At 39.1% G+C, this 27,883-nt stretch overlaps 1 protein-coding gene across 1 annotated transcript; it reads right to left on the minus strand.

The window, feature by feature from the left end:
- Positions 1 to 1,798: 1,798 nt before the first annotated feature.
- TNKS2 (tankyrase 2) lies at positions 1,799 to 27,883 on the minus strand. The gene is made up of 27 exons (XM_015866891.2): positions 27,477 to 27,883; positions 22,437 to 22,661; positions 21,662 to 21,757; positions 21,292 to 21,328; positions 20,902 to 20,977; positions 20,358 to 20,452; positions 19,144 to 19,210; positions 17,473 to 17,659; positions 16,441 to 16,562; positions 15,907 to 15,998; positions 15,742 to 15,820; positions 14,522 to 14,693; positions 13,774 to 13,853; positions 13,197 to 13,342; positions 12,613 to 12,778; positions 12,269 to 12,488; positions 11,749 to 11,858; positions 10,915 to 11,103; positions 9,890 to 10,142; positions 9,145 to 9,227; positions 8,470 to 8,590; positions 7,644 to 7,741; positions 7,167 to 7,241; positions 6,046 to 6,151; positions 5,292 to 5,478; positions 4,344 to 4,500; positions 1,799 to 4,025 (listed from the first exon to the last, which is right to left on the minus strand). The coding sequence occupies exons 1-27, from the start codon at positions 27,676 to 27,678 to the stop codon at positions 3,963 to 3,965; spliced, it is 3,504 nt and encodes a 1,167-aa protein (XP_015722377.1). The 5' UTR covers positions 27,679 to 27,883; the 3' UTR covers positions 1,799 to 3,962.

Raw genomic sequence — 27,883 nt, forward strand, 5'->3', positions numbered from 1 at the left:
ACTTCAGTTGCACTTGTTCCTCAAGTCAGCTGAACTTATTCAGCAATTTTCTCATGATTACAGGAGAGATGGAAAGAAACATCTAATCTCCACTTCCTTCTTCCAATTTTCTGGCTGCACTGAAGTCCCCGACACCACCTGCATACGTCCTACCCCTTGACAGCATCTGCACAGGCGATTTAATGTGGTACATTCATTTAAGGTATGAGCTGCTGCGTTGTTTTGATTGGCACTTGTCTCTGATAGCACTTCCCAAACAATCCTTCTAAGAACTACTGCTTAGGATGTTTGCCTTCAGGTTTTGAATCCTATTTCTTTTGCTTGCACACGTTATTTTCCAGGTCTAAAGTGATGGTTTTGAATGGGCTGCAATTTTCTCCTTACAACCATTTGAGCTCTTAACGAGGGCAGCTATTCTGAACTCCCTGTAATGTCTATACACCAACATTTGTTTCCCATTTTAACTCAAAAAATGAGACAGAAATAACCATAACTTTACAGTACCCTTACAATTTGCATTTCTTTCTTCAAAGGTGAATAGCGTCCCTCCCCCCTCCTGTCTTCTCTCAGTTATCAACCTTCCCCTTTTCAGAGCAGAACACATTAACTCCAAACCAGTCATCTACGTGCTTTTAGTCTCGCTCCGTTCTGGCCGCCTCCAGCTCCCCCTGGTCACCTGGGGGAGGCACACAGGCAGAGTGAAAAACTCCCTGTGCTCCAGAGCACCATTCCCCAGCACTGCTGGCGAGGGGCAGCTCCAGGCAGGTGCCTCCCTGCACCCCTTCAGCTACAGCACTGCCCCTGCTCAGCCACTGCAGCTCCAGTGTTATTGCTCCTCTGTAGTGAATGAGGTAAGGGAAGAAGCGTGTGTGTATGGACTGATAAATATACATGTACAGACACACACAGCATGATGCTTAATGGGAATGTTCAGGGTAGAAAAGACAGAAGTAACTCCTTTTATACAATTGTCTCCATTCAAAATCAGTGCCACCACATCTCTTGAACACTGGACATGCACTGCACGGATAAATCTTAGATTACACACAGCAGAAGTTACACACAGCAGAAGTCTTGCCAAGTTATTTCTGAGAACTGAAGTCTTACTATGAGTATAGTCTCAAAAAAAACCTAACATTTTCAACTTCTTTAGTTGAAGCAATTGTTTTTACACCAATTACTTTACAGAATGCAGAATGGAAAGCTGAATTTACTTTTTCGTGTTTCTGGTAACAACCTAGAGAGGCAAAGTTTTCAAAAACGATTTTCTTTGTAATTACACTCCTAAGATCACCTTCTGTCTGACTACAGATTTACTCTCCTGCCCTCTAGCGACCGTCTCTGTTTACATCCTCTGTTCAAGTTCGGTTTTGGAAACCTATCACACAAACACTCCTATCAAGAGAACTATTTACTTGTTACTACCATTAAGTTGCCTATCGCACTGCTACTGATGCACTAACCTGAAAGGTCCAAATTCTCAGGCTGCTCTTCATTTTACAGAAGCAACTCAAGGCCATTTTCTTCCAGCTTAAGACCAGATGATTTGGTTTTAGATGCATAACAAATCCAGACTGAAGTTTCACCTTACTAGAACATCTGTTAAACACTGTCAGCTAATGCAGTTAGTTAGCGATACACCAAACCGCAAGTTTCCACAGAATTGACAAGTTTTTGTCCACACTTCTCTAATGCAATTGATTTCCCCTCTGCTAATGTAGTTTGTTATATCTTGCATGCTAACATTCAAAACAACGGCTTGACACACTACATCTGTAATTACTCATGCTACCAGAAAACCAGTGAATCAAGTTTATTTAGTGTTAAATGAATATGGAATGTTATACAGTACATGTAAAGACACTTTAGGATGAGTAAAGCAGAACTAATTGCACACAAGATTAAAGATTCACCTCAATAGTCAATATTATCAAATCATTACAGCTTCCATCTTCAGAGTGCAAGGTATGTCATGCAAAAAAACAGCTCAAAAAATCCCCAAACAGACAAAACCAGTGTTGTGGTACCACTTAAATCTATCATACCACAATATTTTACAAGACATTAGGTGATCATTCATAGAGAATGAAGCATTTTTGCAATAACAAAGAAGTTTTAAACATACTTAACAGGTTTTGCATGAACACCAATTCCAGCGTTACTACACCAAAGGAACAGGCAACATGCTGGGAAAAGTACCTAAAAATCAAAGCCTTTTTTATTCATAGCCAATATTACTTTGTGCAAGAGATAAGTTATGCAATCTTATTACTCAGATTCCCCACATAACTGGGTAAGGTTCAATACATTTTTACATAGAGCATAATCACATAACCACCACATCAGCAAGACGTTTTCATTATCTTGACCAGTTACTACATTTAAAACCATGGCATGATAACATGGCCAGCAACCAAACTGCCTTCCGGGACACTGCGCTGCATGTAGAAATATAAAACAACTCAAATATACTCTCAACCACTTCAAACCCAAATGAACTCTAATTGGTATTTACATATTTTTGAAATATGTAGACAAAAACTGCAGACGGAAGTAGAATACACATGAAAGCTATGACAGGGCCGACTGAACCCATCAGCGCATTCAATGATCCTGAATGCGACTTGGCAGGGGGCGATACCTTTGGCACTCCTTTTCCACAGCAGTGGCCTCAGCAGAGCACTGTGGACAGCGATCACCACGGCAGAACTGCTGGTCCCACTTCTGCACTGCTCATCCAGCGGCCTGGGCACGAGGGCCCTGAGCTGTGCCCCCGTCAGCTCCACTCAGCCAGAAGCACTACAGGTAAGCACGCTGCTAGGCAAGCACTTCAAATGCAGCTTGAACATTAACATGGAAGAAACACAAGAGATGACAGGATGGTTTTAACATTTCCACCTCGCAAGACTCACATCTTGAGGGCACTGACAAGGAGATGCATTCAGCAAAATAATCATATGGAGAAGGCCAAGCTGCCCGCCTTCACATTAGGAATGAAGCATTTAACTTCCTGGCTTAAATGGAAGCAAGAGGAACTCAAGACAGACCTCCTTGAGGTTAATTTGCCAACTACATTCAAGAAAAATAATTTATTAAAACTAACTTGCAAGGTCTACTAGCCTTGAAGGGAGGATACGGTTCAACTATAGCTACAGTTAAATAAAAACTTCAGAAGACATTTTACAGAAATTAGAAGACGAGACTCTATAAAGAGGTGGAAAAGCACCCAAGCATTCAGCTGGAATATTTTCATAGCCTATCACTCTCAGGAATGTATATTTCATAAATAAAACTACGGAACAAAAATTTGAATATTCAATCTAAAGTTGGCTATTTCTAAACTTCTCCAGATAAAATTCGTTTTCTCCCTCCCAAACAAATGATAAACCCTGAAATAATTGGCTTTTCAAATCTATTGCGCATGAGCAAACAGGTGAACAAACCAACATCTGGAAAAAACCATTTTGTACAAGGTTGCAGTTCTAAAACACGTATATTACAAAGCAATGTAAATAAATACCAAGCTAGTACAAAAGCTCTTATTTACAGTTTTACAAATGAAAACATTTTCAGTGTAAATGCAGTGTTTTAAAGAACACAATATTAGTAAAACAATTTCCTGTATAGAGCATCATAATTTCTGTTATATTTCAATGCAGTATTGTATAAAACCATCGCTTCAAGTTAATTTTTGTTTATAATTTAGTACAGGCAAACTGCAGTTTACGCCTGGAATGGTATCCGTTAAAGTGCTGAAAAAAGACAATTCTGAAATTTTAGAAAAACATACTATACATTATTAAAGCTTCATCAAGTCAAAAACGGCAGATTTTATTCACATTTGCTACCAACACCACCTGTGGATGGAAGATTTTTTTCTCAACAACTCATTGCAGTTAACAGGATGGCAGCCATTGGTATCTTCACATCCAAGTCTGATGGTTTCTCACACAAAATTTATCTTAAGCTTCAGTGGTGGCTTCAGGTTTCATGATCTGGTAAGTAATCAAGTATTCTGGATAAGCCTGAAAGAGTGACACACACATTCTTTATTAAGTTTACGTTTTCTGGATACATTCAGAATGTTTGTTAGAGAGGAAAAAAACCAACATGTTTATGTCAAAGAAAAGGACAAAATGTCAAATGGTAGAATGCCTCGAGTACTCAGGCAACAAAGAAAACTCATGTTCGGCCACAGCTGGAGATTAAGACAAAAGCTACTCCTAGCACATGGAATGTAAGGTGAAAACAAAACAACCACAACAAACCCTCACAAAAGGCAAGACACTACATCACCCTAAAATAATAAAAGTCTGAAAATGCAAACCAGAAGAGCAACTTACCTGCTCCCCTCTGTAGATGACATATTCTGCCAATGCCAGTCCATTGACACTGGGTCTCCCAGTAACTGAGTGATGTCCAGGGGGAGAATGGGCCATTTTCATAGCACTGAACTGCAGGAAAGACTTGCCCAGCGTTACACGACAGAACAACAACTGTCTGTGTTAAAAGGGGAAAAAGAATCATGACTACAGAATGCTTGTACAGCACTAGAAAGACAGTCTTCATAATTTTAAACTGCTGCTTGAGAACTGCGGCACTTTGTGGACACTTTGGATGGCGTTGGTAGTTTGCAAAACTCTGAAATTTTATTTCCCTTTTAATTTTCTATGGGTCCCCACTCCCTAACTATTCATGCTAACATCATAGTGCACTAATGCTCTAACATTAGATTTCAGTCTGACATTCTCTAGACCTCAAGAAGATTCTTCTTTTTATTTGAGAGTACCAGAAGATGGCAACAGTATAAATACAGGCACACGGACTCAAGGATGTAAAAATGTAGGTAGTGGCAGGGATTGCATAAATCCATGTCTATACTTTAGCGCTTGAAGCAGCAGTGACATGGTAGAGATGAACTCTTCCAAAGTGCATTCTCCTCAACACAGCACCTGAGCATCACTAAGTTTTTCCATGTCTCTATAAACAGGCAATCAAGTGGACAGCACACTGACACTGCTACATTTTAAACACAAGCAGCTAGCAGATCCTCCTTGTTCTCTACCTAAGTCTGATTTTTAAGGGCAAAGGCTTATTTATATACACTGAAGATGGTTGAACGCTCTGTAATACAAATACCAAAGTTCTTTGATCATCTCTGCTAGGCTCAGTGTATAGCAAGGCCTGGTTACCAAGGAAATCTTTTCTCACAGAATCTGCTAACTTACACACTGTGTTGCAGACCAGCAAATCAAAATTAGATTCCTTTATGTTATTCCTTCATAACTTACCTATGGCAAACATAACAAGATCTATCTTTGTGAATTGGACATCCAGTGCCACCTCCAATCCCATACACATACTGATTGCTTTTGGAAGAATTTTCAGCAAAATAAATTCCAGCTCCAAACATGCCACCTATATAAGCGTGTCTTTCATCAAAGCCTTTGTGAATGATTGCGTTCACAAACGGGGAGCCTAAAAGAAGGGAAGTATAAATATTTAAGTACAGCACTTGGAAATTTATAACAATTTTACTATCATCCCCCAACTTTTTTTCTTTTTGGCATACCATTTCCACACACACACAGAAGGAAATCAATCTCCAGCAACTGTGAGCTCCAATTTACATGACAAGACTGCTGAAGATCTTATGCAAGGGATAGGAGCTGAAACATGTCAGCTTATCATATATTTACAAAGGTTACTATCTCAAACAACTCTTGCTATAGGAGAAGGCTCAGTGAACCTGGATTCCCTTCAGCATGGCTTCATATCATAGATTCTGGATTTCACCGCTACATAAATCCCATTCTTGACACTAAGTGGTATTTAAAAAAGAAGTTAAAAAATACACTCCAAACAAAACTGTGCAGCAGCTGTCTAAAGCATTCTTCTGTTTGTCTCTCCAATGTTCTTTTTCACCACTTATTTACTTGCAATTAACGGTCATAAAATTTAGACCTCAAGAATAACCAACAGAAACCCTCCACTAAAGAGTACTGATGGTTAAATGAGTATCAAAGACACATCCCAGCATCTCACCATGAAACAGCATCCTTTCATTAGCATGGTTATGATTCTCTTCAGAGACTTCTTTCCTCCTGTGAGTGTATCTTTCCCACAGCTTTTTGTTGCAGACTTTCTGAATCTGAAACAGTAAAAACTTAAGTTTCACCTCCAAACTCAAAACATGTGTTGACGTGACAGATTTTTAACATACATTAATTATACTTCAACACTTTAAAATGCTTAAGGAATATTTAATTATTTCTTTCCTTAAAACTCAAGAAAACACTGGAATTCTCTAATTTATCCTCACAAGTATTATTCCAGTTTGGTACTGAGTAAATTGTAACTATATGTTTAAAAGTAATTGATTCTTAATTAAACATCTTAAACCTTTTTTACATTTAGCAGGTCTAATCACAATTATACCTCGGTATCCTTCCAAGAGCAGATTGATAAAGCCACCTATATAAAGTAGAGTTCCCGTGGAAAAATACTTGTCAAAGCAAGTAAGTAAGGTACCCTAAGCAGAGGTACACTGAGCACTAACAAAGCCTTGTGTGTGTAGATAATGCATCTATTCTACCAGAGAAGTGTAATATTAGGTTAGCATAAAGTTTATATTTAAGAAATTAACAGCTTATAATTTTAAACAAAACAACAATTTCCCTAGGACAAAATGCAAACTGAAATTCTAAGAAATTATTTAAAGGAAGGTTGTCTACTTCCTGTTGTTTTAAGCTGCTTTGGTTTTAAATCAAGCCATATTAGGTCCCTTTACTTCCATGCCTCAAAAGTTTTGTTCTTGCTTCTTGCTTCCTGCTTTTCCCTGACATCTCCTAAAAAGAAGTAAACCTGTTTACTATGAAACCTTCTATATTTTTCTTCAGATATTCTGTAATTTTCTGTGAGGTCCTTTTATGTCAATTTCTCTTTCACTCTTTTTTTAATATTTATTGACCTGTAAGTAGTTTTTCCTGTGTCACCCTATTATTTGAATTTCCCTGGAGGACCATCTTTTCCCTGTGCATGTCTCAGAATGATGCACCTCTTCTGGAATTCAACAAACAAATGCAGAACATTTTATGGTCAAGTTAGGGTAATTTCAGCCAGAACACTGAGGGTGTAACCATTAGACATGACAACATGACAGTTACCTTTAAAATGTTGTATCTATTGAAGACTCCCCCAGCATGTCCTCCATCTCTGTGCTCTCGGACAGTACTCTGCATCTGAAGATTGAGAAAGATTGCCTTTATTCTGTTTGGGCTACTGTTTCTTCATAAATGTCTTGTATAATTACTGCACTTTAGAAGGAAGTGACTTAAACATGTGCCTTAACAGGCAGGCAATTGGTAGCATAGAATTTGTGTTATATGCAAGAGATCTTCTATATTGTAGGGTTTTAAAAACGCGACTAGCAATAACGATGTTACTAAGAAAAAAACAGAAATCTCATGAGCATGGACTGTAAAAGTGGTATAATTAAGATAGAAACTTGAAGTATCCTTAATGCAGGTTTACTACTACACTTACAGACGTTAATCACATTGAAATTGTCTAGCAATGCTTTTTTGGCCACATCTGCAGCAGAACTAACAAAAAATACTGAGAAGCTACAAAGAAGGGCATACCTCCTCTTCTACTGACTGAAACTCCTTATCTTCAGAGGAAAGATCTATGAGAAGAGTTCCGCTGCTGGAGGTGTTTAGAGTCAGGTATGGGTTAAGTCCTGTGAATACAACAAAACATGACAGCAGTTTCACAAACTGCTTTAAAACTGCCAGTTTGGAATGATCACCAGTAACAGAGTTTTAAGAGATCCATTTTCTGAAAACACATTTTACAGGATGAAGAGTTTTGCCAAAAATAAGGCAGCAAACATTTGCAATGATTTACGCTGTCTCCCATCAGCAACATATATTTTTGAGGATGTCAAAAATCCCTCAAACTACTTCACTGGTTTCAATCAAACTTTTTCTGTATTTCCTTCCATAATCCTTCCCCATACATTACTATGGAAATATAAATGCCATTAAAGCATAGCAGCTGTGTTTGTATACAGATTAAAATCATTTCTTTATCTGAGGATGCTGATCATTCATTCCATCCATGTGACTGTGCTTAACTTGGTGTTTCCAACATACATGACAGGGCAAGGACTCATAAGCCGCTGCCTGCTTCAGAGTTTATTTCAACATTAGGCAGTGGAAAAGCAGGCAGCTTGTCCTTTTGCAGAGCCCCAGAGTCTGGAACTGCTGATAACGCCATCATAGCAAACAATCAGCCTGTAGTGCTTACAACACAAACACACTGCAGTATATGAGCACAGGAGCAAGATACAGAAAATTAACAAAACCACGGGCAGACAACAATGCCACCGTCTGGGAAAATCTGAACTGTTAATGAAACAGATTCTATAAAAGCAGTATTAGATAATAACGTGAAACAAGTACATACCTTGCTGTCCAGAAATCAGTCTTTCAACTCCTTTAATGATTTTGTGCCTATGGCCATAAGCATTAATTCCAATTTCCTTCAGTTCTTTATGTCCCATTTCAACCAACACATCAAGTGTTATCTAGAATGGGAGACAGATTATTTTTTTGTACAACAGCATAAACAGAACAGCACAACTGCCAATGACAGCAGAAACACACATCACAACTGCTGAGGCAAAAAGTGAGCTGGAAAATATACATGACTTAGGATATTATTCTTGTCCTTGGCTCTGACTCAACTGTTTTCTCCAGCCCTTTTCATAGCATATTAATTTGCAGGCAACACACAACCAAGCAAGTTTCTGACTGAGAAATAAACACAGAAATTGCTCATCAGTATGCACTACTATTCACCATGTATACCACTGAAAGGAAACATGGCAATACTCTCAAACTGGTACAGACAGTCTCGCTTGCATGTTTTACTTATATGCATATAAATATTCATATATATAAAAAACACATCTATATTAACATATATTAAAAATTCCACAAGTATAAACCTTTCCTTCATTCCACCCCAAGCTGGAAACACTGACTTATTTTAAATATACCTAACTACACCATTCTAACCAGTCAGCACTTATTTCCTTGCTTTCTAGCAGAGTATCTGGAAATAAGTGTGCACACTCACCTGTTCTCTCTCAAATATGTCAATCAGATGTTCAAGGCCAAGGTTCCGCACAAACTGATTAATGCTGAAATCTACACCTGAGACTGGATAAAAAGAAAGACCTCAGAAAAAACATTCATGTAGGTACTACATAAATTATACACAATCTTACACTGTCAGTGGCAGTGATGGGAAATAAAGAAATTCCTGGCCTTGCAAAAATAGAAAATAAATATCTGTGTCAACAAAAAAGTGACAACAATCAGTCAACCCTAAGACTCCAACATCTGTGCTCATGTGCACACACACACAGAAGTGGTCTTCTTGCCTCTGAGAGATAAGCAACTACCTACCTAATAGAAATGGGTGTTTGAACAGGAAATATTTTGAGAACTATCATTATAGAAGTAACTTGTTCAGAACATCTGGTCTAAGCTTTTAGAAACTGGAAAAAGTTAGTTGTAGAACAGTGCCTGGTATGGAGTCAAATATCATTTGATTTCTCTTTTAAGACACAGTTCATCACTCATACAGAAGAAAGGGATTTTTTTTGTTTGTTTTCTCCTCACAGAGTATCTTTAAATCTTGTACTACAAGATTTTTAGACTTCTGCTCTTCATTAATGACAATGTAATGAGTTGTAATGAATAGGGATATTGTGTATGTTCTAAGTCACAGAAACTGCACACATTCAGTGGGAAACTTCACACACATCTTCCATAATACAATGGAAACTGCTCCACATTCTGAATTGAGAAAGTCTCACCTTCTTTTTTCTCCAGAACAGTAGCTCCCTCTGCACTGCTTGCACCAACAACTGATGGAAGTTCAGAAAAGCTACCAGACAAATTGTCAAGACTACTTGCAGCAGATAGACTGGATGGACTGGATGGAACAGATGACAGGGGATCAGCTGTAGAACCTGCTGTCTGAGATACATTTATAACCTGAGGTTTGTAGCAAGACGGTAAGGCAGAAGGAGGCATTGCTGCTGTCAATAATGCGCTGACATCATCTGCCTAAATATCAGAAGACAATTTATTAAAACAGAGGAACATTTCCACAGAGTTGTTTATCCTGAATGCATCATCATTATTCCACAGTTATTCCTAAGTATACTGGAATACAAACAAATGCATATTGGAAAACAGATCTACTTTACAATGCAATTTAACAGAAGCCTTTTATGTGAATAGCACAGATGATTATGTAAAATGCTTACAAATACAAATGGTATTAAGACAAAAAAGTTTTGACTTTGATATTTCCTAAAAGCTTATGAAACAGTTTAATAAAATTCAGCTTGCAGGAAATACTACCAAAAGCTTCTGGTTTTTTTTCTTTTTTTTTTCCCCCACAGATTTTATGAAATATTATAAATTATATTATATTATTGTATTATAAAACTTGTAGGGAGATATAAGCCATCAAAACCTTAACTGCCAGACAATGTCCCAAATTCATGTTGCTAAAAAGTTTGCTTACATTTGATTGCTACAGTATTTTTATTTGTTAACATGTAAGTATTGAATTAAAGGCATTAATTTATAAGCATAAATTCTTTTGGTGCTTTTTTCCTCACTCAATTTTGAAATAAGCCTCGAGCAAGAAAATGTTTAAAGGCTTAAAAATGCTCTGCTGACATTCCCTGTCAGACACATACAAACAAGAAAACCCATAGCATTTTCAACTCCACAGGAGTTGCCCTATTAGAACTCTTTTAGAACTGTTTAAGATGAGCTGCCACAAGCAGAAGGTAAGAACAAATTTCCCAAGAACCCCAGCACTTACAGTGACCAGGTCTAAAGGTGTTTGTCCTTCCTGGTTTTTCAGAGTAGGATCAGCCCCGTGTGCCAGCAACAAGGCACAAAGCTGCGTCCTTCCTTTCTGGGCTGCTTCATGCAAAGGTGTGAAAGCCCATTTGTCCGTAGCATTCACACACGCGTTATACTTAATAAGTAAAGCTGCCACATCTACATGCTGGAAAAATAAAAACATCAGGTATATCCCAGTGTACTATCAAATATTAGGTTAACTTGCAACTACTGCTGATAACTTCTCTGTAATACTCATTCTGATTTTCCTTATAATGCATTTACTTTGCAAATACTATAAAAGTAAGTTTTAAGAAAAGCTGTTTTCTTCCTGACCTATTACATACTGGTAAAAGGCTACAATTCTCTTTGGAGAATTGTAGGGGTGAGAAAAAAAGATTACAACAGAATTCAAAGCCAGGAGAATTAAAGACTTGATCCAAGCACCCAGATCCTGAGCTACAAACAACCAGTATCTCAACACCTGGAGATTCTGTTGATAAAACCAAATTGGCACAGGCATGGAAATGAATTTTGTGGAACACCTCTTCAGTTGCTGAATGCGTTCTGAATGTGTTCACATTCAGAAAACTGAGCTCTGTCAATTCATACAGCTGTTGTACAAATTCAAAGAAATCCTTGCATATGACAATAAGCTTACTACACAATTGAATTACTTCTCTTTTTTAATAATAAGACTGCATTACAACTCAACAGCTAAAGCTTTCTAGAGTGTATTGGCTCATAATGCTGTCACTGAAATGCACTGCATTTTTAAAAGTAATATATCTCCAAAGTCCAATATATTTACCCCGTAAGATGCAGCGTTATGCAGAGGGATCAAACCTCCTTTATCCTGAGCATTCACATCTGCTCCATGCTGTAACAGGTACTCGGCAACTTCCAAATTGTTGTAACCGGCTGGAAGGGTACAAAAGAACAGAATAAATACAACGTACCTTTAAAGAACACCTCAACAAGCTGCAAAGAATGCTAATTCACTTAAATTATTTGGAAGTGAATATGTCCCTTCCAGAGAAGACAGCACGTTATCTGTTAGAGAAGACAGCTTCATCATACTTAAGGCTAACAGATTTTAAAACCTCTGTCAATATATGCCCAATAAAAGACCCTCTTGGGCCAGACAGAACAAGAAATTGAACAGTTTAGAAGAGTGGAGGAACAGAACACTGATATGCATAGAATTCTATATTAAGGGCTTTGAGGGATTAGGGATTAGGGATTGAGGCTAACATCAAACTTACTTAGAGATAGCAAATAAAGCTACAACAACTTACTACTAACCCATATCAGTTAAACTGAACACTGACCTGCTAAATGCAGTGGTGTCGAATGCCGTCCTTGTGTGTCCCGACAGTTGACATTGTCAGGTGAACACAGCTTTTTAACCCGGGCCAAACAACCTTTCTTAGCAGCATCTAGTAGAGCTGCATCTCCTCTAAGTAGGTCTTGAATATCAGTATCACCATCTTTAACAAGGTCTAAAGGAGTATTTCCATCTCTGTTTTTCTTTGTGGGGTCAGCTCCATGCTGTGCACACAAAAAAACAGGTGCTGAGTACACACGTATGCAGAATAAATATTGAGAAGTACAACAACATTTCAGGTTGAATAAGAAAGAATAGAAAGTAACCTCCCTCAAACATGCGTAATACCTGCAATAGGAGTTTGCAGATCTCATATTTTCCTTTTGCTGCAGCTTCATGTAAGGGGGTAAACTTCCACAAGTCAGCTACATTGACAACTGCACCATGTTTAACAAGCAGCTCTGCAACCTCATAGTGACCATATGAACAAGCATTATGTAAAGGAACAAGACCTCTGGAAAACAAATAATTAAAAGGCTATCTTAAAAATGATAAATAGAATCCCTTTTCACACACAGATATGAACCTACAGCACAACATACATTAAACAATTAAATTGTAACAAAAACCCTTTTAAGAAAAATACATTGTCCACAGTAGCCTAAAGCAGTAGAAATATCTGCTACCAAAGTAGTATGAACACCATCAGCACTGCATAGAAGTATAAACAGAATTTAACAAAAATTTGATGCTAATCTCAAGCACTGCAAAATGTTTTCTGGATATTTTGACAGTTCCATTGTAACTGAAGCGCCCACATAAATAAATGGCTGACTGAAAAAAGATGGGATGCTGTCGGCTATCAAAAGACAAAAGCTCACGAACATAAGAAGTTACAACAGCCACGAAAATATACAAGTTTGATTACTTACCCCTTATCTTTTGCATGCACATCAGCTCCATGCTGAAGAAGATATTCAACAACAGACACCCTATTGTATCCAGCTGCAAAATGAAGTGGTGTAGACTGACGCCCTTCAATATCTCTGCAGTTCACACTTTGAACCGTACACAGTTTCTGTGAAACCCAACAGAGAAAACATGCATCACTATACATAGAATATATATAGTGTAGAAACATGGTAAATTTAGTCATAAAATGGTCTTATATGTACCCAATTTTGAAATTTTTCTTTCATTTTAAAAACTGGTTTTTAAATAGAACTTTCACTTTTTATAGGTTGTATCCCCTGAAAAAAAAATTGCCTTCTCTTCCCAATCCCACATCTGTGACATATGTATGTTTTTAATCTAAGAACTGAATGCAAATTGAAGAGGTGGTGGACATCAAATTTTGTTATCCATAGTTTTTGCACAATAGAAAGGTATTAGAGCAAATCATAACTTCACAGAAAGCAGTGAGAAAAGCTATTCATTTGTTTGTCTTTTCTGAGAAATGACAGTCTGGCATGTAATTCCCACTTATTTTTGGGACAGGATTAAGCTTACTTTTACAGTATCCACATCACCAGCCTTCGCAGCCTCCAACAATTGTCTATCAGCATCTGAATTACCTAGAGGGATTCCTTCTGCAAAAGAAATGACATTGTATGGCAGATGATTAATTGTACACAGTTGAAATAATTTAGGATAGGAAATAATTTCTGTATTTCAGGAATTTAAAGGAAGTCAAGGATTTAATGGAAAAAGCAATAACAGACAGGTTTTGTATTTTTTTTATGTACAGCTGTAGCTATTGGCTCAACAAGTGTTTAAAAAGTTGCCTACAGGAACATGATTCCTACCAATTTTAAAGTGCTGTGAAACCAATCAATGTTTCAGAATCAGACTAGTCTGAAGAAACTCACTTACACATATAGTATCTAAACCTTACTCAATAAATTCTACATTTTTTCTTTTTAAACCCATTTTCCACTTACAAGTCTGTACCCTCCCCTCTGTATATCAGGACTTACACAAAATGGTTCCAGGTGGTTGTACCATTTAACATTCTGAGCAGCTCCAACAGTCTGCATACCAATACTAGAGATTTAACCGTATCTATAAGCAGGACCTTTCCATGTGCATTTGGTTATGGAATAAGAATTGAATAACTGAAGACAGCTTTTACCTTTTGTAAGAAGTACGTTTTTGTTGTTGTTTGTGCTCACTATTATTCTTTGACAGAACTCAAAATACCAAGTAAAATTTGCTATCACGTTACTACCTAAATCCATCTTGAATAAATTAGCTGTACCTTGCAGTAGCTGTTGCACACTTTCATTCCCCATTTGTAAGGCTGTAAAGCCCTGCAGAGACACGATGGAAGGATCACATCCAGAACTCAACAGCAACCTGCAAGTCTGGAGGTGACCACAATGTGCTGCTCTGTGAAGAGAAGTCTGGCCAAGGTTATCCAATGCATTAACCTAAAGATAAAACAGAATCTTTAGAATACAATCTTAAAAGAAATAAAAACATCAAAACACTTAAAGCTATTTTCACTGCTGGCTGGGAGCGTTTCACAAGTATTCTTTCTACACTGATTAGAATAACATTCAGCATATTTTCAAAGGTCACAGCATTTCAAAAGATAAGATGAACAATAGCTGTTCATAAGGTTAGAACTGCATTTATAGAGGAAGAATAGACTCCTGTTAGAATTACCGGAATAATCCCACATGCATGAACACGTGTGAACAAATAGTTACAGCAGTTTTACCATACATAGAAGTAGTCTGTAATTTTCACTATGCAGCAAGCAACTTTTGTGCCAGTGTGTAAAGTCACTTGCGTCTATATTGGCTTATTGTAGTCTTTCAGATTTAGGGCTTTATAACGTTTCAGTCAAGGCAACCAACATTCAAAATTCTGTACCCAAAGGTTATCTGTACTTCCTACTGTTCCACTGGCTTTGATTATCACTTTGTAAACTTTACAGCAGTCCACATCCAAAGGCCACTTCCAGGTTTCCACAATGAAGAACTTAAAATACCATTTTGGAGCAACCCAAGCCCAAAATTACAGAGCATCTTCTTTCTACGTTCTCTTTCTCTGGAAATTTGGGTCAAAGCACTGTACTGATTTAACATTCTGATTTCACTGTAATTTTTACTGCATACAACAGTATACCTGCTTCACAATTCAGACTAACCTCTTCTTCATGCACCTCCTACCTTTTCTTTTCTTTTTTTTTTAAACAGAGTATAAATCCTTCTTGATAATACAGCACGTAATAAGATCTTCTACATTTTTAATTATCACTATAAAGAATTACGACTGCACACTCTATAAAACCAACCAAAGACAACGTCTTAAAGTCGTAAGTGTACTGCTGGATTGACACTCTGTCTTAAGAGTATATATCTATAACTTCCAAAACAAATTTAGCCAAGTGTTTACTCTGCTCTCCATTCATGTGACAAGAAAAGAGAACAGAAATTAAACAACAAGAAAAGTACAAATATTAGCTCATACCTTAGCTTCATGTTTCACAACTACTTCAACAACATCATTATGAGCTTTTTCTGATGCCACGTGCAGAGGAGTCAAGAAGCTTTAAAGAAAAAAATATATATAGTTTAGAAGGCATTTTGCAAAATCTTCTGAACAAACATTTAGGAGGATTCACTCGCAACTCACTCTTTTGTCTTTTCATTAATGTTAGCACCTTTCCTCAGCAGCAACTCACACACTTGTTTTCTCTTAGGATAAGGAGATGCAGCAGCACAGTGCTAGGAAAAACATTAACAACCATTAGCATTAATAACCAGTTAGCAACACAAGGTTTTATTACTTATCAAGAGCTGGTTGTGTGCAGAGTCAGCATAAAAAGAAATACACAAAAAAACCTATTAACTTAAGAAGTTCCAGATGAACTCTTGAGATTCATTCTGGTATTTTCCCAAATTCTCTCAGAAGATTCTAAGCTTTACAAAACTAACACACGTAACTTGCTAATACTCAAAATTAGTGCATTCTATAGAAGAGAATTTACACAACCTAAGTAAAAGAGGTAATTTGTATTGGTCTGAACATTACTCTTAAACAATTTATTTTTTTTATGCTTAACACTGATCTGAATTACACAACTATGCTGTTTAACAATGCAACTGAGTTCTCAACTATTGCCTACTACATTTAGTCAGTCACAATTAAGAAATTCAGAAATGTTACCAGTGCAGTCTCGTGTGTTTGAGGATGCTTGAAGTTAACTGTCTCCAAAGAAAGATGTTTCTTTATACGAGCAACATCTGATTCTCTTGCAGCTTGTAGCAGTGAGTGACCTTTGAATTCATCTTTAAAGAGAAAGACATACGAGAACTTTACATTCTTTAGCACTAGAAGGATCGATAAGATTGATTCTTTCAGTTAGAGGAAAGCAATCATTTTATTTCCTGATAGGAAATTCAAGGGGCTTCTTCCCCTGCTAGAGTCATTGGTGCAAAAAATTTCCAGCTCAGACTTAAGCTTTTATACCACTTGACAGAACTTACTAAGTCAAAACACAAGAATTCCACTGTTTTTAATCTAAAGCCAGAGACAACAAGAACTACTTCACCCACTAGGTTCTAGGTTCCACTCTTCGCTCATATACTAGACAAGAGTATCTATACTTCTGACCTCCCTTTGGAAAACCATTCCTAGTTGCCACCAAGAGGTCTAACATTGTATTTATTAGTCATTTTCAATATACCCTGAGTTACTGTTTGACCACAAAGGGACAGAATTTGAAAGCATTCTTCTCAACCTGTTAAGTATGCTGAACAAAATCCGCACCTTTCATCAACTTTTTATGAACTTTTAGTGATAGTGGTGCACATAAAACAGTCAGTGTTCAAAGCAGTTATTTTTTCCCTTCCTTCCAACAAAGTACAATGGAATAAAAATGAATTTTTCAGCAGTCACGACACAATGGATGACAGGGGTAAATGGAGAAAACAAAAGCATATTGGTAAGGACACAAGGGAAAATGTATTCAGTGAAGAAAGGCCACAAAAACATCCTGACCACATATAAAATTGACCTACCTTCAGAAACATTATAGCACCTTTAAATCTTAAGTAGTGAAATGAAATGCCAAGCATTGCACAATTAAATGTAAAGCACAAGCATTTCCCAAATTCAACTTCCGCCGGGTCACTGTCCAGGTAACCTAAACATACAGTGTGATCTAAAACTGAAGAACTGATCTCATTTTATACTCACATGCTAATCGTTCTTTTAATTGGGGCGTTGGAGCCAAATCAATGGTGCTTTTGTTGTGACAGTTCAACAGTGTTGGGTCAGCACCATAACTTAACAAAAGAGAACATACTTCCACCCTGTTCTTAGAAGCTGCTTCGTGCAGAGGAGTGAACTGCCACAGATCCATTGCATTCACACACGCTCCATGCTTGAAAAGGAGGAAAAAGGATACAATATCAAAACCAGATTTCTAGAAAAAGGCATGCCAATGCAGTAGACTGTTAAAATAAAAATTAAAGCTAGTGTGGAAATGGCATCCAAGTCATTCTCCAGATTTTCACATTCAATATTACAGCATATTTCAATATTGCAGTTTTTAATCCTCTGGTGTCTCAAAGTTAAATCTACAGAAGCCAAAGGCAGTCTTGTCTCATCAGGCTTTCTTCTCTGAAAATCAAACAGCTCATCTACAGGACAAATCAGATAAAGAGCCTAATTCAACTACATCAAGTCACTTCTGGACAAGCTCCTATTTCTTGTTGCTCTAGAAAAAGTCTACAGTGAACAGCTGCACTAACATCAATATACTTTCTGTAAATGCCCCCAAGTAATGACAGCCAAGATGTCCAAAAAGAAAGAAGCAAAGTCAATCTCGATTCAAAACATTAACTACAAAGTTCTATAAGTAATATTCTTGGACTTTAACATCTATGAAATTCTTCTCCAGACAACTTCAGTTCTAACCATAAGGAGGTCTGATTGGACATCCTCATTCCTACTGCTCCTGTTAACACTGTAGTGCTCACAGAAAACAGTTCATTGGAGCAGATACCCAACAGGAAATACAATTGCAGCTTGGCAGTTAAGACTCAATGAGTGGCTAAGTACATTTTTTGTCTAGTAGCAGAAGTAAAGATTCACTTTACGACTGGCCTGTGAAGTAGAAACAAACAATAAAAATTGTCTGTTTATATTTACTACAATATATGATTCTTTCAATCATTTTTAACTTATTTTCTTCTAAACCTGAGATTGGAGGAGACTGAGATCACCAGGTAGAAAACCTGAGCAGCATCTGACAGCACCCTCTCAGCTGCTTTAATGTTCATGATTTACTGTGACAGATGAGAATGAACATAGTTCAGAAGTCCTACTGTGGCACAGACTCTTGCAGGGAACATATTGAAGCCCTTGGTTTAACGTGTATCATATGTTATCTTCAAGATTAACACAATTCAAATAAGCCAATTCAGTTAACATTTTAAAAGTTCACATACTTTTTCTCTGGGGTGCAGGCTATGATTCTGGGCCAGAATTTATGCTGTAATATTCAATCCCTCAAGAAACTCTCTATTCTTGAGTTCATAATATTGCTCTTTTCTTTGGCTTTTTTTTTTTTTTTTAACAGGTGAGAGTGAAAGGCTTGAGAGCATCAGTACTTACTTGATGGTATAAAACCATTTAGCTTCTAAAACAAGAGTTAAAAACAGAAAGCACATTTATGAGAGGAAAGCTTCCTTGCAAGCAGAAAATTCTGCAACTTCAACTCGATAACTAACATACAGCAAGTACAATCTATCAACTTTTAAGTTTTTAAAAAGAACGAAAAATTTGCAAATGTAATCAGTCTATTAGTCTAAACTGTGGTTAATTAATATTATCCGATCTAATTTATTTTCTTCAAAGACTAACCTTTACTAGAAGCTCTGTTACTTCATAATGACCATAGGAACAGGCATTGTGAAGCGGCACCAAATCTCTACACAAGAGAGAAGAGAGAAATTATGTTAGTGCTCCTAAAATCTAAAAAATTGCTTATAATACTAAGCTGCACCTTAAACATTTAAAAAAACCATCAAAACAACAACCAACATCAGTATCTGAGCTGTTCAAATGAAAATGAGGGGAAATGAGAAGCTGGAGCCCATATAAACTGATCAGCTTTTTTCAGAACAACAAACATATAAGTTAACAAGAAGGTGAGAAATGAATAGCACTGTCTTAATGTAATTGAAGTGCTTCTCTAAGACTTGGAACCTTAATCAGGAAGAAGTAAAGGCAATAACTGTCTAGGATGACAGTCATTACTTCCTTTTTCACAAGAACATTGGTATAAAATTATCTTCTCCCTTGGATACCAGAGGAGTTTTACTGGTACTATTTAAGTAACTGTACATTATTCCACAGTAACAGCAGAGCTAGTTCTATAGCCTGTTTCATATTCTACCAAGCTGAATGGTCTTAGGAGCCAGTGAGAAATTATCTGAAGCATGCTCTTGAGCTGTGGGCTAGTAAGGGAGAAATGACAAAAGTGGATTTCAACACTGAATGGACAAAGTTGCCTGATCAGACAGCTATCTACATAGCAGTGATAAAAGGACGGACAAGAGTTTGCTTTCCATAATCTTTAACATAGAAAGGTATACATATAATGAAAAGCATATTTTAAAAATATTCTATGCAACCATAAACAAACTCAGCACATTCATATTTCAGTACATGTTCTGATATAACAACCAAATGCTTAAACACGTAGTCCTCAGATAACTCTGAAGAACAGATCTTCAATTTTTCATCACTTTCCAAAAAAGTCGAGAAACTTACAAGTAGAAATAAAACTAAGACTAGGCCATTACTATATTTACTGACTCCCCAGAGACTTACTGAAGTACTTTCTTAAACAAAAACAAGTTGGCTAGTGATACCTGAAAGGCGACGTATTTTATGGTCAGTTCTGGATTCTTCTGCTTCACAATATTTAAGACTGTCTGCATAGTATTTTTGTCATGACAGAAAGATTTGTTGTCTCAGCTCAGAAAATCTTAATAATTAAAACAGTCTTACTATCCCTCACCTCAACTTTGAACATTTTCCATTTCTTCTGAACAAAAGAAAAATGAACCTACCCCTTATCCTTAGCGTGCACATCAGCACCATGTTGCAGTAACAGCTGTACTATTTTTACACGGTTGTACCCAGCTGCTAAATGTAGAGGAGTGGACTGAAATGACAGAACATAGCAGAAATCAGCAACACAAAACCAGCATTTAGCCTTATTCTTTTTTTCCCCCAAAAAAAACTTGTTAACAGAACTAATTACTGAAGTACTCAAAACACCTGTAACACTAAACAAAACCCAGAGAGTTTGAATCAGATGCACAATAACTAAATTTATCTCTTACTGGCTACTTTTACAGACATAATTAACACAAATCCTGAATCTGCTTTATTTCTAATAAGTTCTGGGATGAAGGACCTCTTGACAGATTTTTTGAGTTCTGCAATTCATTTCTGTATCTTAGACTGCCATATCTCTAATAACTTTGCCAGGACAAACAAGCTGCTTGCAAAAGGGTAACCAAGACAGCCAGCACAAGCTATGACTGCTAAATTATAAATAGCTTATGACAAACAACAAAGAGTTTAAATTGGATTTTTAAAGAAAAATACCTTTCTGCCGTCACTTGCATGACAGTTAACATTCAATGGTGTAAGAAGAGACATCATCTTTTCTTCATTTCCACTCCTGTAAAATAAGATATGAAATAGGCAGAACTCTTCTATTAGCGGCTTATGGTCTCATACTTTCCCTTGCTATGACGTTCTGGAAATCTGTTCTGAAGTTATATGTTTGTTTATTCATTTATTTCAACACTAAAGTCAAAGCAAACAAAAAAGTGTTTATGTAGTTATATTTTGTTGTTTTATTTACAGAAACAGCCAAAGCTTACTACCTAGATGGAATGTCAGCCCACGGATGTATATTTTCATTACACAGAAAACCCCTGTAGAGTTCTAAAAATGTAGCTAAGTTCCAGATGTGTTCTTAAAAACGCATACCTGGCACTTTCTAAGAGCTCATCTTTCTTGTATTCACCTGGAAGATAAAAGAGAGTTTCTAAAGTTATTAAATAAATATGCATATATTTAAGTTCATGAGTTAAAGCTTGCAATTTATCATCCTCTTTCAAAGCTGCAGGGAGCTAAGCACTAAAAATTTGACAAGTTATTTTCAAACTGTTATAACAAAGTATTTATCCAAAACACATCCTGTCAATGACACAATAAAGCCATACAGTGAATTTCTACCTTGAATTCTAAAACAGAAATGAGTTAAAGTAACTGAGGGGGAAAAAAAAAAACCACACAAATGCTGTATTACAATAATAGGAGTGTTATTAGCTAATGTAATCTAAAGATCATCACATACCAGTCAGCACTGCTTTTGCAGATGGATCTGCTAAATCCAAAGCTGTTCTTCCATCTGTGTTCCGGATGGTCGGTTCAGCACCATGCTGCAGCAATACTTCAAAACGCAAGAGTATTTCATGAGAAAACAATTGGACAAGACAAGACTTATGAGACAATGTAAGCAGCAAGCAACAACAAAAAGCTATTACTGTTCCCAACTTCCCCTTTCAATCTTTTGATGTCAGAATTCCTGAATGGCACCTGTGATCTAGTGAAACACATGAGGAAAAAAAACAAAACCAAACAGAAGTGGAACAATCAGAAACAAGCAGGCAGCAATTGCAGTGAAAACCTGAGACTGACATATGCCCTAAAACCAGCGGCTCCTTCTCAACTGGTCCAGAGCACACTGCCTCAAAACTACAGCTGACTGTCCTCTAAATGGTACACAGTGGTAGCAAGCCATGTATCTTCACAGACCTTGCACTGATACCGGGGCCAAACTGGCCATGTTTATATTTACTGCTCTCCAGATGTGCTCCTGAATAAAGTGGAGGAAGCCACCTATAGCCAAACCACCAATTTCTCAACCTCTCTTACCCCCTCCTCTCTCTTAAGAATTGCATAGTCAATATATGTAACTATATTGACATGCTCAACTTACTAAAACTTACTTTATATCCTCAGCTAATTTAACATGACTGCCATGAAAACACAGAAATAATTTATTATTAGAAAGTTTTGTTATTTCTAGTGCACTATGACTAGTCACAGTAGAAGTGCAAGAAAATTACCAATGCAGACATCTGTCTTGCCCTTAATGGCTGCTTCATGAAGGGGAGTGTAATTCCAATTGTCGCGAGCATTAGGATCTGCACCGTGCCGCAGGAGGAGATTGACAACTTCGGCATGACCAAAAGAGCAAGCATTGTGAAGTGGGATAAGGCCTCCATCATCTCGTGCGTGGACATTGGCACCACTCTGCAGTAAGTATTCGACTACATCCTTCCGACCAAAACCTGGAAGAGAAACAGCTTTGTCTCATGTGCAGGGGATGAAAGAAAGGTGTAGGGGAAGACAAATATCTGACCCTCATACTCATACTGGAACAAGACATTTAAATGACAGCAATCAGTCAGAATAAAAATCTCAGCTGGTGTTCCTTACTAAAGGAAGGTTATTTTCAAAAATACCCACAATTATTATATTAAAATCAGTAGGAAAGTAATATTCAAGATCACTAAAACAATGAATATCTTGGTAGGGCTCCCACGATCAACAGCTTCTTGAACACATAACAAAAGGACAGACTACCAACAACAAATCCTCTTTTTCAGTCATTTTATGTGGCCATTAAACTAACACTATCTTGCATGATACTCTGCTACAGGAGGACCAACAGATGAGCTCAGGGAGCAGGAGTGGTGAGCGACTATAAACCAGGGCATGCACAAGTTATATTAAGTAAAAATAAACAAATCATATAGCATAGTATGAAAATTATTTCATATAGCTTAATTGTTAAAACAAGCAGCGTTACTCTCAGGTTAAAACAAGAAGTACGGCTGTCTGCTCTCTAAGGGTTCATTAGCACAATGAGCACACTGTGACATCCTTGAAGCTCTCTCTTAAGAAAAACCTTTGGAACGTAAAACATTTATCTGAGAGCATTTATGATGAGCATGCACAGCCATAATTCAAAGATAGCCAGAAAGTCTACTTTCAGTGATTCCCTGCGTGACTGTAAGAACTTAGTCTGAAGCACAGAAATGCTCTTACACCTTCAAAGGAAACTTTACATTCACGTCATTCATGTTAGTGTACAACAAAAACCTGTGCCCATCTGTGGTTAGCAATGCATCAGAAGTAAAGTGATGGGCTCTTTAAAGCTAATTCTACAGCTTCTACTGTTTAACTTCAGCTGTATCTTGCACATTTATGTAATGGCACAAACACCAGTATCTCAAACTACTGCCAATTGTGTCCATGCTTTCTCTAGGACTTTTGCATGAGGACACAGTGACTGAGGACTGCTGCTTCTGTGCCTACACAGAGACACACTAAGGGACACAGCCTATAAAATTCCCTCAAAGGCTTCATGAAGACCCATCTGAATCTCAGTTATTAGGAAAGGTGAGAGCTGTATGTTGGTGTATGTGTACCAAGCACCTGCTCGGTAATGACCCCTTATGCACAGGGCTTGGCCTTCCGTTAAACACCCGTGGTGCAAACCATTTTCAAGGGAAAACTGAGAATTGTGTGGGATGAAGCCTCCACATGGGAGCCTTTCCCTCAGCCCAGATCACTGTGTGATTGCAAACAGCAGCGCACTCAGAGCCAGCAGGTTTTAATCTTTGTTACAACCCAACCTGCCTGGCCTCAGCAGGCAGCCAGGAGTCAAGGCAATCTGAACCTAAAATGGTATTTTTTCCTGACAACTGCACAGCATTCCAGTGACAGAACTGCAGAAGCACGAGATGCGCCAGCATTTTATTTACAACAAAACTTTTCAGTTTTCGTTTCATCACAACTGAAGTTTCTCATACCACGTTCCTCACTAAACCTGACTTCAGTGTCTCTTTCTCCCAGACAGACAGTAAACAGAAGCCTGGAGCCCCATGAGGAAAGCAGAGAGACCTGAGGCTCTTCACCCTGGACAAGAGAAGACTCAGAGATCTTATCAACACTTACAATTACATAAGGGCAGGAGTTGAGTCAATGGGGGCTGGGCTCTTCCCAGCAGCGCCCAGTGACAAGGAGCAATGGGCACAAATTGGAACACAGGAAGTTCTGCATGAACATGAGGAAAAACCTCCTTACTGTGAGGGTGACAGAGCACTGCAACAGGCTGCCCAGAGAAGTAGTGGATGCTCCTTCCCTGCATATACTCGATACCCACCTGGACAAACATGTTTATTCAAACCTTAGTTTGCTAGCACCTTTGCGAGAGCAATCTCTATAGAACTATATGTCAAAAATCAGTTCCTGTACAACATACACCTGAAGAGCCACGCTGTCTACATATTACATCATATCCTGCATATTTCACATTCTTCCACTTATTTTTTTCTTGCATCTGTAAAACTTGCAGAAATTCTGCTTCTAGGGTGAATGCATAACCACGACTTGCTAAATTCTTACAGGATCTGTTCAAACGAGACTTTTCATGAGTGCCTCAGTCCTGCGAACATATCAAACCTGCTGCTATTTGACAGCAGACTGCTTGGCATCTGCTTTTGGTACCATAAAATGTTTTCCAGAAACTACTTTACCAGTTGTGTTAGAAAAGCCTCTGATCCAGCTTTCTGCCTCAGTTATGGATCTGATGGACAAACATCACTCATTCTTGCATAGAAGGCATCACTGTCCATCAAAACTTTGCCGTGTGCTCACAGTTCTGAACATAGAAAACCAATGTGAGCATCAATCCATGCCAGTACAGCTAGTGAGCTCAAGCCTCACTATAGGTGTAGAGAATTCACTCTGTGGCCGTCCAGTCAGTATGTGGGTTCAGTCAAACACAGTTCCTACACACAGCTTCTCTCAGGGCAAAGCCAGCCCAGCTGGGAAATACCTGCCTACTGGGGGGATAACAACACCCCCAAACCACCCACAGTTATGGTAGAGTGGAGACAGGATCATCTGCATCAGACCAGCTTCTGGAACTTGGTTTCAGCACAAAGTGTGCTGCAGGGGCTCCCCACAGCCTTGTGGGAGCATCCCTACCAGAAGGCACAGCATACTGAAGCATTTCCTATGGGAGTACGTGTGCAGAGGAGGGGGCCAGGCTCTGTGCAATCACCTCTCTTATTCCTATTGCATGCTCAAGGAACACAGCCCTTACTGGCACACACTGCGCAGTGACTCCCCCTTTGCTAGTAGTCCACTGCTGCAAGAATGGCTTCAATATTCATCTATTCTAAAGCTTTTCTTTTTAGCTCTCAAGTTTCCATCAGAAGACCAACTAAATATTATCGCAGCTCAAAGCAGTGCAAGATAGCTGGTCCCACCAGCACACTTCATTTCTTACTGCAAAGCAGCAGAGCTACTACTCAGGACACAGAGGGGAAAAAAAAAAAAAAAAAAAAAAAAAAAAAGAGCATTTGCGTTTGTTTGTTTCCTTTTTCTGTTACATTGATATTTAAAGGAAAAGAAAAAAGAACCGGGTTCAGGACCCAGAGTGTCCCTGAAAGAGAAAAATGGCAACACAAAAACGATCTTCATGTTTCAGCACCACCTCTTCACAAAACAAAGCCTCACCAGTGAATGAAACTAGTCAGAGAAGTTTTGTAACATTTTTTCTAAGAACATGAACCTGAGCTAAACAAAGCCAGAATACAACAGACTTTTGCTTTTGCTTCCTGGAATGTAATTCCTTCAGGCAACAGAGACAAAAGAAGCTGGTATTACTCAAACTGAAAATAACATGGAAAAAGCAAAACAAACAAAAATATTCCTAACCTCCAACCCAAGGAGCTGCTTATGGCCAACTTGCAAGCTGAGCCTACTGCAGGTAGAGCCCTTTTTGCTGTCAGCCCATCTGAAGCAGTGGAAGCGCATTGCATCAAGACATTACACGTGCATTTTACATCCTGCCTTAGCCAGAAACTTTTTGTACATCCTACAGTCCTATGAGAAACACATTTAAATTCTCTGCATTCAGATTGAAAGGGATAGAAGCAAGGACAAAAGCACTTACTCACACTTTTGCCTTTCTTTGCCTATTTAATGAAAAAAAAAGAAGTTTTCAGTAAGTTAGAAGTTCTGGTTTATAAAGCCAAGACAGATCAGCCCTGTCCAGAGAGGCAAACTAGGTCACTGCCTATGCCCTCAGGCACAAAACAAAAATAAGCAATAAAAACCAACCAACAAGCAACCTAACAACCCACATCTACAAAATGCTGTTAAACAGTCTCATTTATTTAGAAGTTTATGAGCTATGAGGCAGGGCTGGGGTTTATGAAAAAATAGCTGCAAAACTCCCTTCCTCTGACAGGATGCTTTATGTTGTCCCCTGGGCTTTCCTGCTGATCGAGTTTCCTAAATCTGCAAATCACAGCTGTCCTGAAAAAGTAGCTCTCAGGAACTCAAATCCATTAAAGCTACTGAATGAGAGAAAATGACATATTAATTAGAAACCTCTTCTAAAATAATTCACTGGGGGAACAAACTTCGTTATTAGTTATACGCACTTTCTAGCTGAAAGCTGCTGCCCCTTGCCTACCCCAGGGCCCTGCCGCTAAGGCTGCAATCCAACCAGAGAAACAACACGAAAACAACAGCCACAATCGTGTCTTTGTCTGAAAAGGTGGTATACAGTCTTCCGGCCAGCCACCAGAGACAGCAGTTGTTCTGTGATGTCAGCTATTTGCCTAAGTGCCAAATTAACAAAGTCTATTTGTTAACGACACAAATGCAAAAAAAAAAACAACTTCGGAACCGTGCTGTAGGTCGGGCACCATCCGTGGGAGAAAGGCTCAGCGAGCTGGGCTGCAGAGGGGCTGGGAGCACTACGGGGACACTCAGAGCTGCCCGAGCCCACAGGCCGCTGCAGAGCCATCACTCGGTGCTGCAGAGCCATCACTCGGTGCTGCAGCCCCACGGCCGGGCCGTTTCATTTACTCGTGAAACGCGAGAGGCCTCCGGCCCCACCGAGCCCGGCAGCCGGACAGCGGGGACAAGGCCTCGCCCCCACAGCAGCGACTACGGCCTTAGGCCGCCCCACCGCCCGGCCCGAACGTGCTCGGCGCTTCGGGGAGGCGGCGATGCGCGGCCCGGCCACCCTCGGCCCTCCCCCGGCGCCGCAGACTCGGCAGCGCGGCCGTAGGCCGTACCTGCGGCGAAGTGCAGCGGGCTGGACTTCCTGCCCGCCGTGTCGCGGCTGTTCACGTTCTCGGGCCGCACCAGCCGCTTGACCCGCTCCACGTCCCCGTTCCTGCAGGCCTCGAACAGCTCCCGGGCGGGCTCCACCGCCGCGCCGCAGCCCGGAGCCTCGGCCAAGGCGGCCGCGCCGCCCGCGCACCGCCGCGCCGCCATGCCGGGCCGAGCCCCACGGAGCCGGCCGAGCGGCCCTCGCTGCCCCGCTCACAGCCCGCGGCCCCGCGCGGCGGCAGCCCCGGACTCGCTCCGCTGTGCAGGGCGCTGGGCCCGGCGCATCGCGGCGGAGGGATCCAGGCGGAACGGCCGCGATACCGCAGCCAGCAGCTGCCTCGATGCAGCCAGGAAGGGGTCGGCCGGACAC

This window comes from Coturnix japonica, chromosome 8, assembly GCF_054131305.1.
Source record: "Coturnix japonica strain WE chromosome 8, WE-NBRP24, whole genome shotgun sequence".
Lineage (NCBI taxonomy): Eukaryota > Metazoa > Chordata > Aves > Galliformes > Phasianidae > Coturnix > Coturnix japonica.

Bases quoted from the DNA above. Each gene is read 5' to 3' on its own strand.
- TNKS2 (XM_015866891.2), bottom strand. From the start codon at position 27,678: ATGGCGGCGCGGCGGTGCGCGGGCGGCGCGGCCGCCTTGGCCGAGGCT. The intron at 12,779-13,196 runs GTAAGTAATCAA...TTTGTTTTCCAG, and splicing joins GTGCATGCAAAAGATAAGGG to AGGTCTTGTTCCTTTACATA. The intron at 10,143-10,914 runs GTAAGTGCTGGG...TCTGATATTTAG, and splicing joins CACCTTTAGACCTGGTCACT to GCAGATGATGTCAGCGCATT.